Below are 15,182 nucleotides of genomic sequence, written 5' to 3'. Positions count from 1 at the left end.
AGGCCCACTGTCCCCTGCACAGTTCACAAGTGGTTACAGGGGGTCTAATCTCTAAGACAGGATAGGAAGAACAATGTTAGGAATTTATATATAACTGAATAGTGTTATCTACACGAAGGATTCCCAGTTTACAAATGCATATGTAAACATAATAACATGCAAATACACAAATAAAGGAAAATATACATAATCATGATGGATACCTCAGTTCATCTGATCTCAGTAGAAGGGGCAGATTATTCTCTTTGGTAGAAGGACACGTCCCCAGGACGTGCTTTGTGCGTACGCACCCTGAAGGCAGCAGCACGAAGGCAGCAAATCTCAAGCGGGGCTCCTCCTGCATCTGTGTGCTGTTAGATTCCCAGACATCCTTCCTATAGATCTGGACAAGGACTCTGAGGTTCAAATGAATAAAAGAGCCAGCAGAACCACTGGACACCTCATAGACCTGAGAAAGAAAAAAGGTCGACCCAAGGACAAAACAGGGGTGTGAATTCTTTCTACGCTTCCTCGTTCTCCTCTCATTTCCTTTTAGTGGGGTTTTCAAAGAACCTTTTAAAGACGTCTTTTGGGTGTCCTTTGTTCCTGGTAAACATACACGCGCAGAGAGATAATGGAGAGAAATGTGGGTTGACAATGGATTGATAGAGGGCCAAAGGTGGGGTGACAAATACAATTTTTATTGGCAAAAAAAGTCTGTAGTCTAAATCACTTCTGAAGACTATTTATAAAACAATTTCCTCTTCAGTACCTTTATTTTCTTTGTGCAAATTTTACAAATTTCACTTAGTTACCTAAATAAACTTCAGTCAGAGACCAAGACAAGCCCATTAATCTCACCTGCCAACAATGAAGCTAAGTCAAGAACTGAAATTTCCTTCCTCTGGGCAACAACCGGGTGAAGACACCAGTCTGCTACCCTATCTCATCCAATTGGAACGGCATGACTGAAGATAGCGGCTCAGTATTCATGCCTCAAATTCTTGATTTGACCATCTGTCTTCAGGGCATCACATTTTGCCCCAAATCTGAACTGAACTCAAGTAATGGAATAATGATCTTGCTTGAAATCCCGAAGTTCTCTCAAGAAAACAGATGGAGGCGTGCCTGGATGGCTCAGTCGGTTAAGCGGCCCACTTTGGCTCAGGTCATGATCTTGTGGTTCATGAGTTTGAGCCCCGCACAGAGCTCTGGGCTGACAGCTCAGAGCCTGGAGCCTGTCTTCAGATTCTGTGTCTCCCTCTCTCTCTGCCCTCCTCTGCTCACATTCTGTCTCTCTAAAATAAATGAATGTTAAAAAAAAGTTTTTTTAAAACAGATGGAAATGGTAGTGGCCATGTGTTAATTTTTTGGATGACAGAGAGAAGTCCTACAACTGGGACTCCTAGTTCTTTAAGGCTCGGAATCCTGTTCCTTCTACTCACTAATAGAAGAATTTGCTGAAGAAGAGCTTAAAACACTGCAAACCTCCGAGGCATAGACGCCTCGGTATGGGGTTGGCATTCACGAACATTTACAATAATGTCAAAGTAAGATTTTGCAGCAATATTTCTCTTTCTCCGGCCAAGTTTTAATATAAAATATTGAGGAAAACTCAGCATTCATCCAATGTATCTGCATGCTTTCGACTAGTTAACATGTTAATCAAGAAAAGGATTGTGCTGTCCAACTATTAGTTTATTTGGAGAAGAAAAAATATTTGTCTATGAATTTGTGGATGAAATGTTTCCAAGAAGAAATTATAAATGGGTCTTATTTTAGTTCTCTCCTATTATGAATGACAGGTTTAACATTCCTAGAAACCTTAAGAATATAATGACTACAACTTTAAAAGCCTCTAGGGATCCCTGTGCATTAACGTATCAGTCAGTAAATTATTACCTATAAATTAATCTTTCTCAACAGATTTCCACCCCCCTTTAATTTGAAAGCTAAACTTGTGAGTCTCCACTTGAGCAACTTCATATCTGAAGAGCCTACATCTGTAAAAACATTTCTAATGAAAACATGAGGACAACCCCAGAGAAGCAAATAAAATGAGATTTAAGTATACAACAGCCTTCCTACAGTTAACATTCCTAACAACAGTGGATTCGAACTTGATGTCAAATAGAGGTTATAGAATACCATCAGTGAACACTCTAGTTCTTTTGGTTTGAGTGAAAAATTTAGGTGCTTACACCATCCTGTCCAACTCTCCCATTTACACCAAGATAGATGAGTTGTTACATCTTGGTTTCCTGAATTACGGAAGCCGAGGGAAGCGGAGAGGAGGAAGCATAAGGACTGCTCTAAAGCAAGGAGCAGTAAAGGGCATGGTGGAAAGTCTGGGCTCTAGTGCCTCTGTTACAGTTGCCAAAACACAAGTATCAAAGATGGACTTAAATTTACACATCCTGCCGTAAGAAAAATTATTCAAGCAGACTTTATTCAGCACTCCCACACAAATTACTTCATCATTTGGTAAGCCCAACCAGCAATAAGACTGCTACGCCTAATTTAGGCAACTAGAAATCCGTTGTGAAGAGTTCTCTCTCCCATTTATTATGTCCGTGGTCTGGACTATCTGCAAAACGGAACACCAGTGTTGATTTGCCTGGTTTTCTGTTCTTTTTTCTTTTTCCTCAAGACAAGAAGCCCTTAATTTTATAAAGCATTAACGTAATAACAAGAAGTTTCAAGGATCCTCCAAGTTACCTTTAGAAGTCACAATGAAAAGGCAGGTGTTAATTTTCAGTAACTTCTGATTTTGTAAACCAAGGCACAACAGACATGTAAGGAAGTGGCAGATCCACTCCTACAATCAGGGAATGAGAAGGTGGGGTCTTCAAGGATGGCTTGATGGGCAACTCGTGGACAGAAAATGTTCAGCATAAAAACACTGGGTAGACAGATCTGCGGCAAAGTTTACTGTTTTTAAACACTTTTTATAAAGATGTTTTTAAGTTTATTTTCAGAGCGAGAGAGAGCACATGCAAGCGAGCGGGGAAAGGGCAGAAAGAATCCCAAGCAGGCTCTGCAACATCAGCGCAGAGTCTGACATAGGGCTGGATCTCAGGAGTCATGAGAACCTGAGCTGAACTGAAGTCAAGAGTCAGATGCTTAACCGACTGACCCACCCAGGCACCCCTCACCTTTCATTATTATTTGTGACTGCTTTGGTAGGTGATTGACAGTGAGAGTTGAGCTGTCTTAATTGACTGACAAACGTTATATACCCTTATTTTGGCCTTCTGCCTATTATCATTTAATACAACATCTGATAAAATGTTATATACATTGGAACTGGTTATAGAAAAATACCTCGGGTTTTCCAGTGTTTCGGTTTTATATATCAACTTTGGGGGTCACCTGGGTGGCTCATTTGGTTGAACATCTGACTGTGGCTCAGGTTATGATCTTGCGGTTCTTGAGTTAGGGCGCCATGTTGGGTTCTGTGCTGACAGCTCAGAGCCTGGATTCAGCTTTGACTTCTGTGTCTCCCTCTCTCTTTGCCTCTCCCCTACTCACACTCTGTGTCTCTCTCTAAAATAAGTATTAAAAAAATTTTTTTAATTTCAACTTGGGGACTTCATGTACGTGAAATGTCCAGAAGAGTCAAATCCCCACAGTGATAGAAAGGACATTAGTGGTCACCAGGAACTGGGCAGAGGGAAGAATGGGGAGTGACTTGCTAATGTATATGGGGTTTCTTGTGAGGATAATGAAATGTTCTAGAATTAGATAGTGATCATTGTACAACTGTGTGAATATGATAACATTCACTCAATTGTATAATTTACACTGATGAATTTTAGGGGTGCCTGGGTGACTCATTCGGTTGAAGGCCTCTTGATTTTGGCTCAGGTCATGATCCCAGGGTTGTGGGATTGAGTCCTACATCAGGCTCTGTGTGGAGTGTGGAGCCTGCCTGAGATTCTCCCTCTCGCCCTCTCCCCTGCTAGTGTGCACTCTCTCTCTAAAATATAAAAAAAAAAGTGATTTTATGGTTGTGAATTATATCAATAAAATTAAGTTAGCTATTCATTCAAGCTGGACACAATGATAGCAAGAGGCCAAATTTTAAAATTCCACACAGAGCTTCCAGCAGACCCCTTTTCAGACCAGAAGAACAGGCAATATGTTGTACAAACAGAGAAATGACACAGTAGTAAGTGGGCAAGAAAGTCGTGGTTACAGGCCACCGTTCTCTTCTCTGGCTGTCTGTGAGGTGCCCCGAAACGTCCCTCGATCGTACTCAGACTCCCACATCTGCCGGCAACACCGGGAACCGAGGGCTACCCAGAAATGACCGGGCTACCCTGGGAAGGGAGTTCTGCACGCTTACGCCAACGGGGCGCCGCATCGAGCTGGGGGACCAGATCCACCCTTCTTCCGTGCACGATATGCCGGCCTCAGACGGGGAAACTAGACTTTCTCCAAGTAGAGGAACCACGAACATCCTAAAGGTCTACTTTGTTTCACACTAAAATACTGGACAGAAGGGCTGCCACTGGGTGCAGTACTGAGAAGCCTGCTCACGAATCCGCACACACTCGTCTGCTGTGGTTACACTCCCAGTTCAGACACTGATGCTAACCTGGTAAGGCACCCAGTGTTAACGCGTTAACAGACACTCACAGGTGAAAGGGCTGTCGCTCAGGGACTCCAGAAAGGTTTTACAATTTCAGATGTTCCCAATTTTAAGACACAGAAAAGCATCAGCGACAGAAGCATCACACAACCGAAAACACAAAGTGACGGGAGGCGGGGGTGCCGAATGCTTGTCCATTCTGTGCTGAAGCAACAGGCTGCCTGGCTACTCCAAGTGGCATCGGATTATGACTTTTATTTGTGAAGGGACAGAGCCAGAGGACGGCTTTACAGAAGGCGAAGTGAACCACACACCATGTGAGAAAGTCCTTTTTGTTTCTTTAAATCTGAGGCCCCCTCTAGTGTCTGAAAACAGTCACACGCAGCACACACAGCAGGTGAAGGCAGTCACAGTATTATTTCCCCAGAGGCCTTCGAAACCAACCCCTCCTGGTTCGTTCGTGGGGCATGAGAATCAGTGAGGGAAGGGTCTAACCATAATTAATGCTTCCGATTCCTGCTGTGATTCACAGAGTCCATATTCTCTCAATTAGTCATTTCTTTCTCTGTTTTACTGCTGAGTTTGTTTTTAGAAGATGAGTACTTTGTTATTAAGGAAACAAAACGAAACATATAATGCTTGTTGGGGCTTTGCTTTTCCCAAAAATACATTTCCTTGAAAAGAACCAAAAATTATTTTCATGTTTCCCACCAGCCTATTCTGCTTCAATGGAAGTTCTCGGCAAACGTTATCGATTTCCCCAAGTATGCTTAAAGTTTTCCTGTTTGGGAATCAGAAATTTTAAACGACATGTATTTTAAGACTCACATAATGTGTGAATCTGCTAACCAGCCTTTTCGGTACCCTGTACAAGGAGGCGGAAGGTGTTGCTCTGAGGACAGATGTTGGCCCTGAAGACGGCGTATAGGAATTCTCATAAGTTTCTAGACAGGGCACTACATAAATCCAATGACTTCATCTCATGTACTTAAAAAAAGCGATTGATTAAGATTAGGGCGATTAAAAAATCGTCGTTTTTCACTCTCTGTTCTCAGCACGGGCCTTTTCTTTCTGTTTGCCTGTTACATTACAGAGGGTTTGGGTTAACAACAAGCATCACTGTTTCTGGAAGATTAAAAAATCCCTCCTTTCAAGAAAAGAAAACATTACGATTTGGAGCAAGAGTTTGGCAGAGCAGACCTTTTTAAAGCTAGGACTTTCACCTTCCTGCTAAATAAGTGCACACTGAAAAGCTGGAAATTCACTACCTGCTCAAACAAGGTTATGCTGTATTAACTTTATTTACACACATGACTGTTTTGTCACTCAGTATCCTGTTTTCTGTTTGCAAACTTGTCCTTTGCAAATGGTTACAAGTTAAAAACACAGGCCATCTAAAATGAGTTACAGTTGGTTACAATGGGTCTCCACTTGGGAGATCTCTATACTCAAAGGAACAGGACACCGCTTTTTTAAAGTGCAACATAGACTCTTTTGGCTCAACATGAAAAATCAGGTAACTGGAAACTACTGCAGTCATTTCTCTAAGAACAAGTCTCGTGAAAAGCTGTTGTGAAAGTTGGCCATGAAATCATAAATTATGAGAAACAATGAAAAGTCATTTAACGTGAGTGTATAAAATGCAATGACAAATAAAACCAGGGCAGCAGAGGTAGCATAAAGTAAATACAATCAAATAAATACTGTACAATAACATACAAAATTCTGCTTGTAAAAAAAGTGAAAATCGGTTTTCAAAACATCCATTTTCTCTTCCTTTGAGAGTTTGACAATGAAATTAAAATTTAAGCCTGGAGTCTCTGTAAAGATTTTCCAAATGTTATTAATTACCGGCACTGTTTTTTGCCAAAACCTCTCTGATCTGTCGGTCTAGTTCGCTTATTATTCGATCCTCGTGATTATACACACCCGTCCGCATCAAAGTATCCCTTTCTTCTATGAGTCGAGTCAAATAATCATCCAAACCTTCTTCCAGTGCGTTGCCACGTGGGCTGTCCATTTTTCCACTTGCAATCTCTCTGGAATCCTGGTACTGTTTTTGTTCTTGTTGCCTCAACCTGGGAAGTCAAGAACCAACACCACTCTAGCAGGCAGCAAACACTGTTTTGGGTTCTGATCTTTTTGTTAGCAACACCGTTTGAAAAAATGACTCAGTGGTAAATTCTGTCTGGAGTATGATTTTCAGGAGGCCGACAGAAACCAGTATTCGACTTGGCTAGCCAGTTAGCATACTCTTCAAAGACAGTTTTGAAAACAATACTTGCTTGTCTAATAATAAAATACATAAACACTGTAGCAGTTCTGGAAATGTGCAAGAAAAGAAAATGAAATCATTATGATCTTACCTATAGATAACCCATCCAAGTAATGATTCTTCCACATGCCTTTTCACTTAAAAATACATATGTATTTTAAATGCTTTTCTAAAACAGAGATAGATGATAGTATATAGGCAAGGCCGTCTGCAATTCTTTTCACTTACTAATATAACGTATGTTTTCTTACATCTCTAAGGGTTCTTCTAAAAGGCCTCCCCAATGCTCCATCATTTGAATGTACCCTTACTTAATCATCCTTTATCGCTGATCTTTAGGTTGTGGTTCAACCTTTGTTGTTGTTTTGAACAGAATTCCCTTGTAGTTTATTCCACAAATATCTACTGGTACCACACAGAGCTAGGTTTTGGGGATTCTACAGTGGATCATGACAAAAACTTTCCATTATGGAGCTGAGGTCACTAAGCATCCGTAGAAAGTGAAACCGTACAGATGTGAACGCCTGGTCCAGAGGGCACGGACACTTGAAGGCTCTGTATGCAAGTCTTCACGATATGTTTGTTATAGTTCAATGTCCCTCCTCATCTGGGAGAGAATGGAGCAGGTATGAGACTGGAATCTGGTACATAGAATAATATGCACATTGCCTTGGAAATGTCAAATACATAGTATACTTACTACGTGATAATAATACCAGGTTTGGACATGGCGTAGGTGTTGTTTTAATTGAGAATATACACTTAAGAGAGAACTTCAGACTCCTCTAGCAAGTAGCTATAAAAACGTTTTAACTTGCAACTACTCCTGAATTTTGTTTTTATAAATGAGAAGGATGAAGCATTGAGTCTAAGCCCCTGCTTCTAGATGGTCTTTAGAGTAACGATGCCAGTGAGAAGTGAATTCGCTTGTGAACTTAGGCAGAGTCAGGGTGAGGCAGGAAGAACCTGTGAGGAGAGTCCTGCTCACAGACACGGAGAACTGAGCCCCCAGAAAGGGTGCGGGACTGCTGACAGTATACACTTGGGTCTGTTCAGAGGACCCTCTATATGATTCCCCATGGAAGAACAGGAAACTGAAGTCTGCAGTCCAAGAAGGATACCACACATTTCCATCTGTTCTGAGAGAAAGAGCCTAGGTAGTGAAAGCGCTGTGCTCTGGGACAGGGGTGGAAATCAAGTGGTTACTGGAGACAGGGTGCAGATGGATGCTGCCCCTGCTGTAGCATGTGTAGTTCTCGTGGAGAAAGAGGTCCTCCATGCAAACTAATGACACAGGACATCCAACTCTATTAGAAACTCCAGCCATTTTCTTGTTCATCTGTTTACACATGAAGGATAAACCTGATTTTTATACAAGTGATAGATTATCTCTACTGCATCTTCACTAAAACGCAAATCACCAATCAGGCTCACAGATCTTTAGAACCTTATAGCTGAAGAAGCCCATAACGTTGTCAAAGGAAACGCTACATCTGTGACAAACGCTGTATCTGGACTCCACCTGCACACTTCTGTCACTAGCAACCTACTGCTCTGTACCGCTGCTCTGTTAGAATGTCCTTTCTTATACAGAACCGAGTCTGTAGCCTTCTCCTTTGCAACAGCTGGCTACGGTGCTGTTCAAGAAGGGCCCCGACTTGTCTTTAACTCGGGAGCCCTCCAGCTAGCTGAGGACAGTTATCTAATACTCTGCCCTAGCGTTCTCAAGTTCAGTATCCCTCACTCTCCTCACCTCATTTTTAGTCACATTCCATCGGAAACTCTCTAGGTAGGTGACTAACTTAAAAATGTACTGCACATGGGTAAGAAAAGAACGCCCCAGGTGGGATTTTACCAGTGCCGAGAAACTGAACACCTCTGTGAATGTCCCTAACTGCAACGGCACTTTCACAGCCAAGTCACACTGTAACTAGTAGCCTTAAATCCTCCCGGGATTCCTCACATCAACTGTTTTATTATGTCTTGCCTAGCACTTAAGAGGTTTTTCTTATAACTTATGCAGAGGACTCTGCTTTTGTTTCTAATATCCTTATTGCCTTAAGTTCTCTCTAAATCCTAATTAAGATTAATAATTTTAATATCATATTAATAAGATTTAATTTTGCATGATCTACAAATTTGATACCAAACGGCTATCTTCATATAAGCCACCAAAACCATGCTTAATAAAGAGCAGAGGCTTAATATATATTAAACTAAAACCAAAACATGCACTCTATGAATATGGCAGTAAAATTCTGGAAGGCAAGGATCCGGTTACTAATTTGTAAACTCTTCCACGTTTACAACACAGTGGACACCAAATATGTGCTGACTAAAAACTAAAAACCAAAAAGGGAGCCCTGCAGTGTGGCACCACAGACCTGAACCCTTTCCAATTATGTTTACACACAAGTATGCTAAGTGTAGTTGCTGAATTCAGCTCTGAACCCACCTACGAGAGTGACTGCATTTGTCACCTGTATGTGCTGTGGACTGAATGTGGTGTCCCTCAAAGTTAATATGCTGAAGCTCTCATCCTTGATCTGACGGTATTTGGAGAAAGGGTCTTCGGGAGATGAGTAGGTTTAGATGAGATCATGGGGGCGGGGGGGATCTCATGCTGGCATTAGTGCTCACACTGGAAAAGACGCAAGGGACAGTGGGAGGACAGTGTGAAGCAGCTGTGTACAAGCCAGAGAGTCCTCACCAGAAACTAAACAAGCTGGTTCCTTGATCTTGAACTTCAAACCTCTAGCACTGTGAGAAAGAAACTTCAGTTATTGAAGTCACCCAGCATACACCAACCACAGCCCAAGTTTGCTTTGCTGAAACAAAAATACTATTATCTTGAGAAACTAATTTAAAAAGCCTTCCCCCAAATTCCCTTCCCAAAAGAATATAATTTGTTCTTAGGCTGCTTTCTAATGATGGCTTTTCTGACATGCAACACTGCTGAAATGGTAACTCAGATGAACATGACGTTCCAGAGAAGTCCAGTGCTGAACAGTAATTAAAAACACAGCCGCAGAATCACGTGTGAACTCTGGCTCCATGATTTACTAGCTATGTGACCTTGGAAAGGGTACTCAAAGCCCTAATCAGCAGGTTCCTCATCTCTAAATGGGGATGATACCTTCATCAAAAAGCTGCTTTCAAGATTTAAAAAAAAAAAAAAGCAAAGAAAGCATTTACAACAGCTCCTGGCATACAGTAAGGGCTCAGTAAGTAAGGGCAATTTTATTATTCATATTAACAATACAACTAGATTTGAAGTGTCTTAATTTTATGTTATTAAAAATTTTGTGTAATCAACCACCATGAAATAGTAGCAACAATCCTACAGCAGTCATACAAAGATAAAATGTAAAGGACTAATGCTACGCATAGGAAAAAAAACAGCTCAATACAGCTACGTTTATGGCAAAAAAAAAAAATGTGAATAATAGACTTGAGTGTAGACTTCCTCTTTTGCTAGTCCACTACCGTTTTTCTTTAAAGCCCTGACATTGTATTTCCCTGGACCAATAGTCAGTTAAGAGGTTCTCCTCCTGGAATTTGTGTTAGTGTCTGGAAAAAAGGGAATTTTGGTTGTCATACCTGTTTAATTCATTTCTTATATCCAACAGTTCTTGTCTTTCCGTCTTGACTGTATCTTTTTCCTCAGCAGCCAGGTAACGCAGTCTCATCTGTTCTAATTCCTCTTGCTGTTTTTTCAGACGAGCCATTTGACTTTCTTGTTCCCGCTTGAAAGAAAAGAACAAGCCAGAACTCTAAAGTTAGGAATAAATGTATCTCATAGGACTCAGACTTGTGAGCATAATCGCATTAGACGGTACCCATGGTATAGCCATGCACTCCAACTATATGCATCACATCCTATCTGGAAAGGCCTAGGCTCTCTTGAAAGCTCTCACTCGTCTTCTGGTTATAAGCCATAATCATTCAGGGCCCAAAGAGTGAACTGAGGTTAGCTAACCACCATAAGAGAAGAGAAGATGAAGGCAAGAGTCTGCTGTCAACATCATGGGGTGCCCCAGGGAGCCACAGTAAAAGCATCTAAGAAATGGTTTAATTTTACAAAGATGTGCCATGAAAAACTAAATTAAGTGTCTGCCCTGGTCACTAATTCTCCTTCAACCTCAGGTAATAATATGCCTTCCCACCCTTCTCCAAGATCATAGAAAAATCTCTGCAGCTAGGATATAAAATTTCTTCAGAATGAAGGTGGAACATTCCAGAGAATGGATATCCCATGGTATACTTGACCGCTCTCTCAGTAGCAGGCACTTCAGGTAGCCCAAGTGGTGCTTCAGTAAAACACCGTATCATCTCACAGACATGGCTCAGGGTCCTTTCTACACATGTTTTGAGGGACAGGTGCTTTTCCTGGGGGACAGAACCCCCAAAGGGGAGAGCCGTATCAATAGGTATAATGTCTTTTCGCAACATGAACATTTTCTGAACAACCGTCAACTGCAAATGACGAGTGGACACTGTGATAAAATTTTACAAAGCAAACTACTCCGTGCAGATTGAGAAATGGAAATTTAGGAGAACCCCAGAAATGCTTCTGTGGCTTCTGCCCCGCCATTAACCACTACTCCTTTTCTCAAGGTAATTACTACCCTCACTTCTAACACCACAAAATTAATCCTTATTTATTAATCCTTATATATATGGGGTAAGCCTTCTATCAGTTATTTAAACTGCAAATATTTTCCACTAGGTTTTTTTCTTGCCTTTTCATTCCTTTAGTGGTGGTTTTGACTTAATTTTGACAGAAACTTCTCTGTTTACTCTTTTTGGGTGGTGCCTTCTTTGTCCAGTTTAAGTAAATTTTTGCGTGCCTCAGTCTTGAGGAGGCTTTTGTGTGAAGATGCTCTTTTATACCGTCCTTGAAGCTTCATTCAGATCAGTAATTCATGTGCAGTTGGTTTTGAGGATGTATGAGATCAAGTCTCTTTGCTCCCTCCCTGCCCCAACCCCAATACAGAGCTCCAACTGATGTGGCAACATTTACTAAAAAAAACTTCCACCTCCCATGGTCTGGCAGTAACAACACTGAAATACCACCTCTGTCCATGTATATAATATATGTATGAGTTTGTTTATGAAATCTCTAGCCTGATCTATTTCTCTACCCTTGCATTCAATTTTACTGCTTTGATACTGTAATTTTTAAAATAATAACTCTTGATAAGTGATAGTATAAGTCTTCCACCTCTGTCTGTTCTTCAGAATTCTCTTAGCTATTCAGGACTCGTACATTTTTACAGAAATCTCATTTTCTAGAGCTGGAAAAAAGAAAGGCTCCTGGGATCTGCTGATGATGGTGCTTAATCTACACATCACTTTGGCCAAAACCATTATCTTTACAATAGTGATTCTTCAATCAGTGAACACGGTTTACCTCTCCAATTATTTAGGTCTTACTTAATTTCATTTAATATTTTATACTTCTCTATAGACGAAGGGTAACAACTGTCTTAGCATGTGCTCCTAGGTACTTCTTGATTTTAGATGTTACAGTAAATGGCAGTTTTTAAATTCTCAGTTTCTAATTGGCTCTAGTATAATTAAAATTGGCATTTATGTGCTGAGTTGGTTTCAGCAAACTTGCTAAACTCACCTGTTAGTCCTAGTAGGTCACCTATGGATACTTTTTGGTTTTCTAAGTATAATAGCATCATCTACAAATAATAGTCTTGTTTTCTCCTTTCCAACTGATACCCCCTTTTTGATGTTTTACTCATTTATTTTTTGAAGATGTTAAACACCCAGCTTATCTTATTTATTTAATAAGTAAACTCATTTCAGATGTGTATACTTTATCAATGTTCCGGAGACTGGCTGTCCAGTGGGTTCTGTTCTTGTAATATCCTTGTCAGATTTGGGAATCAAGATTATGCTAGTCTCATTTTAAAAAAGAATGTTCTGTCTTCCTACTTTTTGAAACAGTTTATGATTAGTGTTCTAAAATTTTTACTAAAATTCAAATGTGACACCATGTAGGTCTAGAGCATGTGTGTGAAAGTGTTTCATTACAGATTCAGTTTCCCTAAGAGCTATCCAATTAGTGTTTTGTTTCTTCTTGTGTCAGTTTTGTAACTTCTGTACCTAAAGTTCACCAAAAAGAATTTTTAATACCATTCTTATGGTTTTAAATGACTGTGGGATCAGAATCCCTGTGTCCCCCTTTTTTTATTCTTGATTTTCTTTCTGTCCTTGAACACTGCGCCATGGAGGAGGTCTTTTCAAAAAAAGAACTTAATTTTGTTGATTTTGTTGTAGACTTCCTATTTCATTAATTTTTACTTATCCCTTCTTTCTAGCTACCTTAAGTACTTTTACTATTTGAAAGATATTTTGAGAATAATTTGTCTTTATTTTTTTTTTTTAATTTTTTTAATGTTATTTATTTATTTCTGGGAGAGAGAGAGAGACAGTGTGAGCAGGGGAGGGTCAGAGAGAGAGGGAGTCACAGACTGAAACAGGCTCCAGGCTCTGAGCTGGCAGTCAGCACAGAGCCCGACTTGGGGCTCGAACCCACGAACAGCAAGATCATGACCTAAGCGAAAGTCGGACGCTTAACCGACTAAGCCACCCAGGCGCCCCTGTCTTTATTTTTTAAGTGCACTCAAGATTATAAAATTTTCCACTAAGCACAGCTTGCATTAAATGTCCTGTCTTGAGGGGGTACCTAGGTGGCTCACTTGGCTGAGCATCTGACACTTTTTATAAATTAATTAGTTTTTAAATTTACATCCAGGTTAATCAGCATATAGTGCAACAGTGATTTCAGGAATAGATTCCTTGATGCCCCTTACCCCCTTCCCACAACCCCTCCAGCAACTCTGTTTGTTGTCTGTATTTAAGAGTTTATGTTTTGTCTCCTTCCCTGTTTTTATATTATTTTTGCTTCCCTTCCCTTATGTTTGTTTTGTATCTTAAACTCCGCATGAGTGAAGTCATATGATATTTGTCTTTCTCTGACTAATTTTGCTTAGTAGAATACCCTCCAGTTCCATCCAGTTCATTGCAAATGGCAAGATTTCATTCTTTTTTGATTGCCAAGTAATACTCCATTGTATATATACCACATCTTATCTATCCATTCATCCATTGCTGGACCTCTGGGCTCCTTCCATACTGTGGCTATTGTCAATAGCACTGATATAAACATTGGGGTGCACAGGCTCCTCTGAAAGCGCATACCTGTATCCCTTGAATAAATACCTAGTAGTGCAACTACTGGGTCATATGGTAGTTCTATTTTTAATTTTCTGAGGAATCTCCATACTGTTTCCCAGAATGCTACACCAGTTTGTATTCCCACCAACAGCAAAAGAGATCCTCTTTCTCTGCATCCTCACCAACATCTGTCATTGCCTGAGTTATTAATGTTAACCATTCTGACGGGCATGAGGTGGTATCTCATTGTGGTTTTGATTTGTATTTCCCTGATGATCAGCGATGTTCAGCATTTTTTTCATGTGTCTGTTAGCCATCTATATGTCTTCTTTAGAGAAGTGTCTATTCATGTCTTTTGCCCATTTCTTCACTGCAGTATTTGTTTGTTCTGGGTATTGAGTTTGATAAGTTCTTTATAGATTTTCGATACTAACCCTTTATCTGATAGGTCATTTGCAGGTATCTTCGCCTATTCCCATTTTGACAAGGTCCCAATAGTTCATTTTTGCTTTCGTTTCCCTTGCCTCCAGAGAGGTGTTGAGTAAGAAGATGCTGTGACCGATATCAAAGAGGTCTCTACCTGCTTTCTCCTTGAAGATTTTGATAGCTTCCGGTCTTACATTTAGGTCTTTTATCCATTTTGAGTTTATTTTTGTGTATGGTGTAAGAAAATGGTCTAAGTTCATTTTTCTGCATGTTGCCATCCAGTTTTTCCAACACCGTTTGCTGAAGAGACTGTCTTTATTCCACTGGATATTCTTTCTTGCTTTGTCCGAGATTAGTTGGCCATATGTTTGTGGGTTCATTTCTGCGTTCTTTTTTCTGTTCCATTGATCTGAGTGGGTTTTTCTGCCAGTACCATACTGTCTTGACAATTACAGCTTTGTAATATAGCTTGAAGTCTGGGATTCTGATGCCTCCAGCTTTGGTTTTCTTTTCAGGATTGCTTTGTCCAGTTGGGGTCTTTTCTGGGTTCCATACAAATTTTAGGATTGTTTGTTCTAGCTCTGTGAAGAATGCTGGTATTATTTTGATAGGAATTGCATTGAATATGTAGATTGCTTTGGGTAGTATTGACATTTTAACAGTGTTCGTTTTTCCTGTCTAGGATTATGGAATATTTTTCAATTTTTGTGTGTT

The 15,182-nt window shown here is 40.3% G+C and overlaps 1 protein-coding gene across 3 annotated transcripts in view; it reads right to left on the bottom strand.

Moving 5' to 3' along the window:
- Nucleotides 1-4,808: 4,808 nt before the first annotated feature.
- Nucleotides 4,809-15,182, bottom strand: part of CEP120 (centrosomal protein 120) — a 73,586-nt gene continuing 63,212 nt past the window's right edge. For all 3 annotated transcript variants that reach the window (XM_039253419.1, XM_039253420.1, XM_039253421.1), the window contains 2 exons: nucleotides 10,449-10,594; nucleotides 4,809-6,651 (listed from right to left, as the gene is read on the bottom strand). In XM_039253419.1, coding sequence (XP_039109350.1) covers nucleotides 6,417-6,651; nucleotides 10,449-10,594 — 381 coding nt within the window. In that variant the 3' untranslated portion in view covers nucleotides 4,809-6,416. The remainder of the gene's footprint in view (nucleotides 6,652-10,448; nucleotides 10,595-15,182) is intronic.

Source organism: Hyaena hyaena, unplaced genomic scaffold (genome assembly GCF_003009895.1).
Source record: "Hyaena hyaena isolate Hyena2069 unplaced genomic scaffold, ASM300989v1 scaffold_453, whole genome shotgun sequence".
NCBI lineage: Eukaryota > Metazoa > Chordata > Mammalia > Carnivora > Hyaenidae > Hyaena > Hyaena hyaena.
This window is presented reverse-complemented; position numbering and strand designations above follow the sequence as displayed.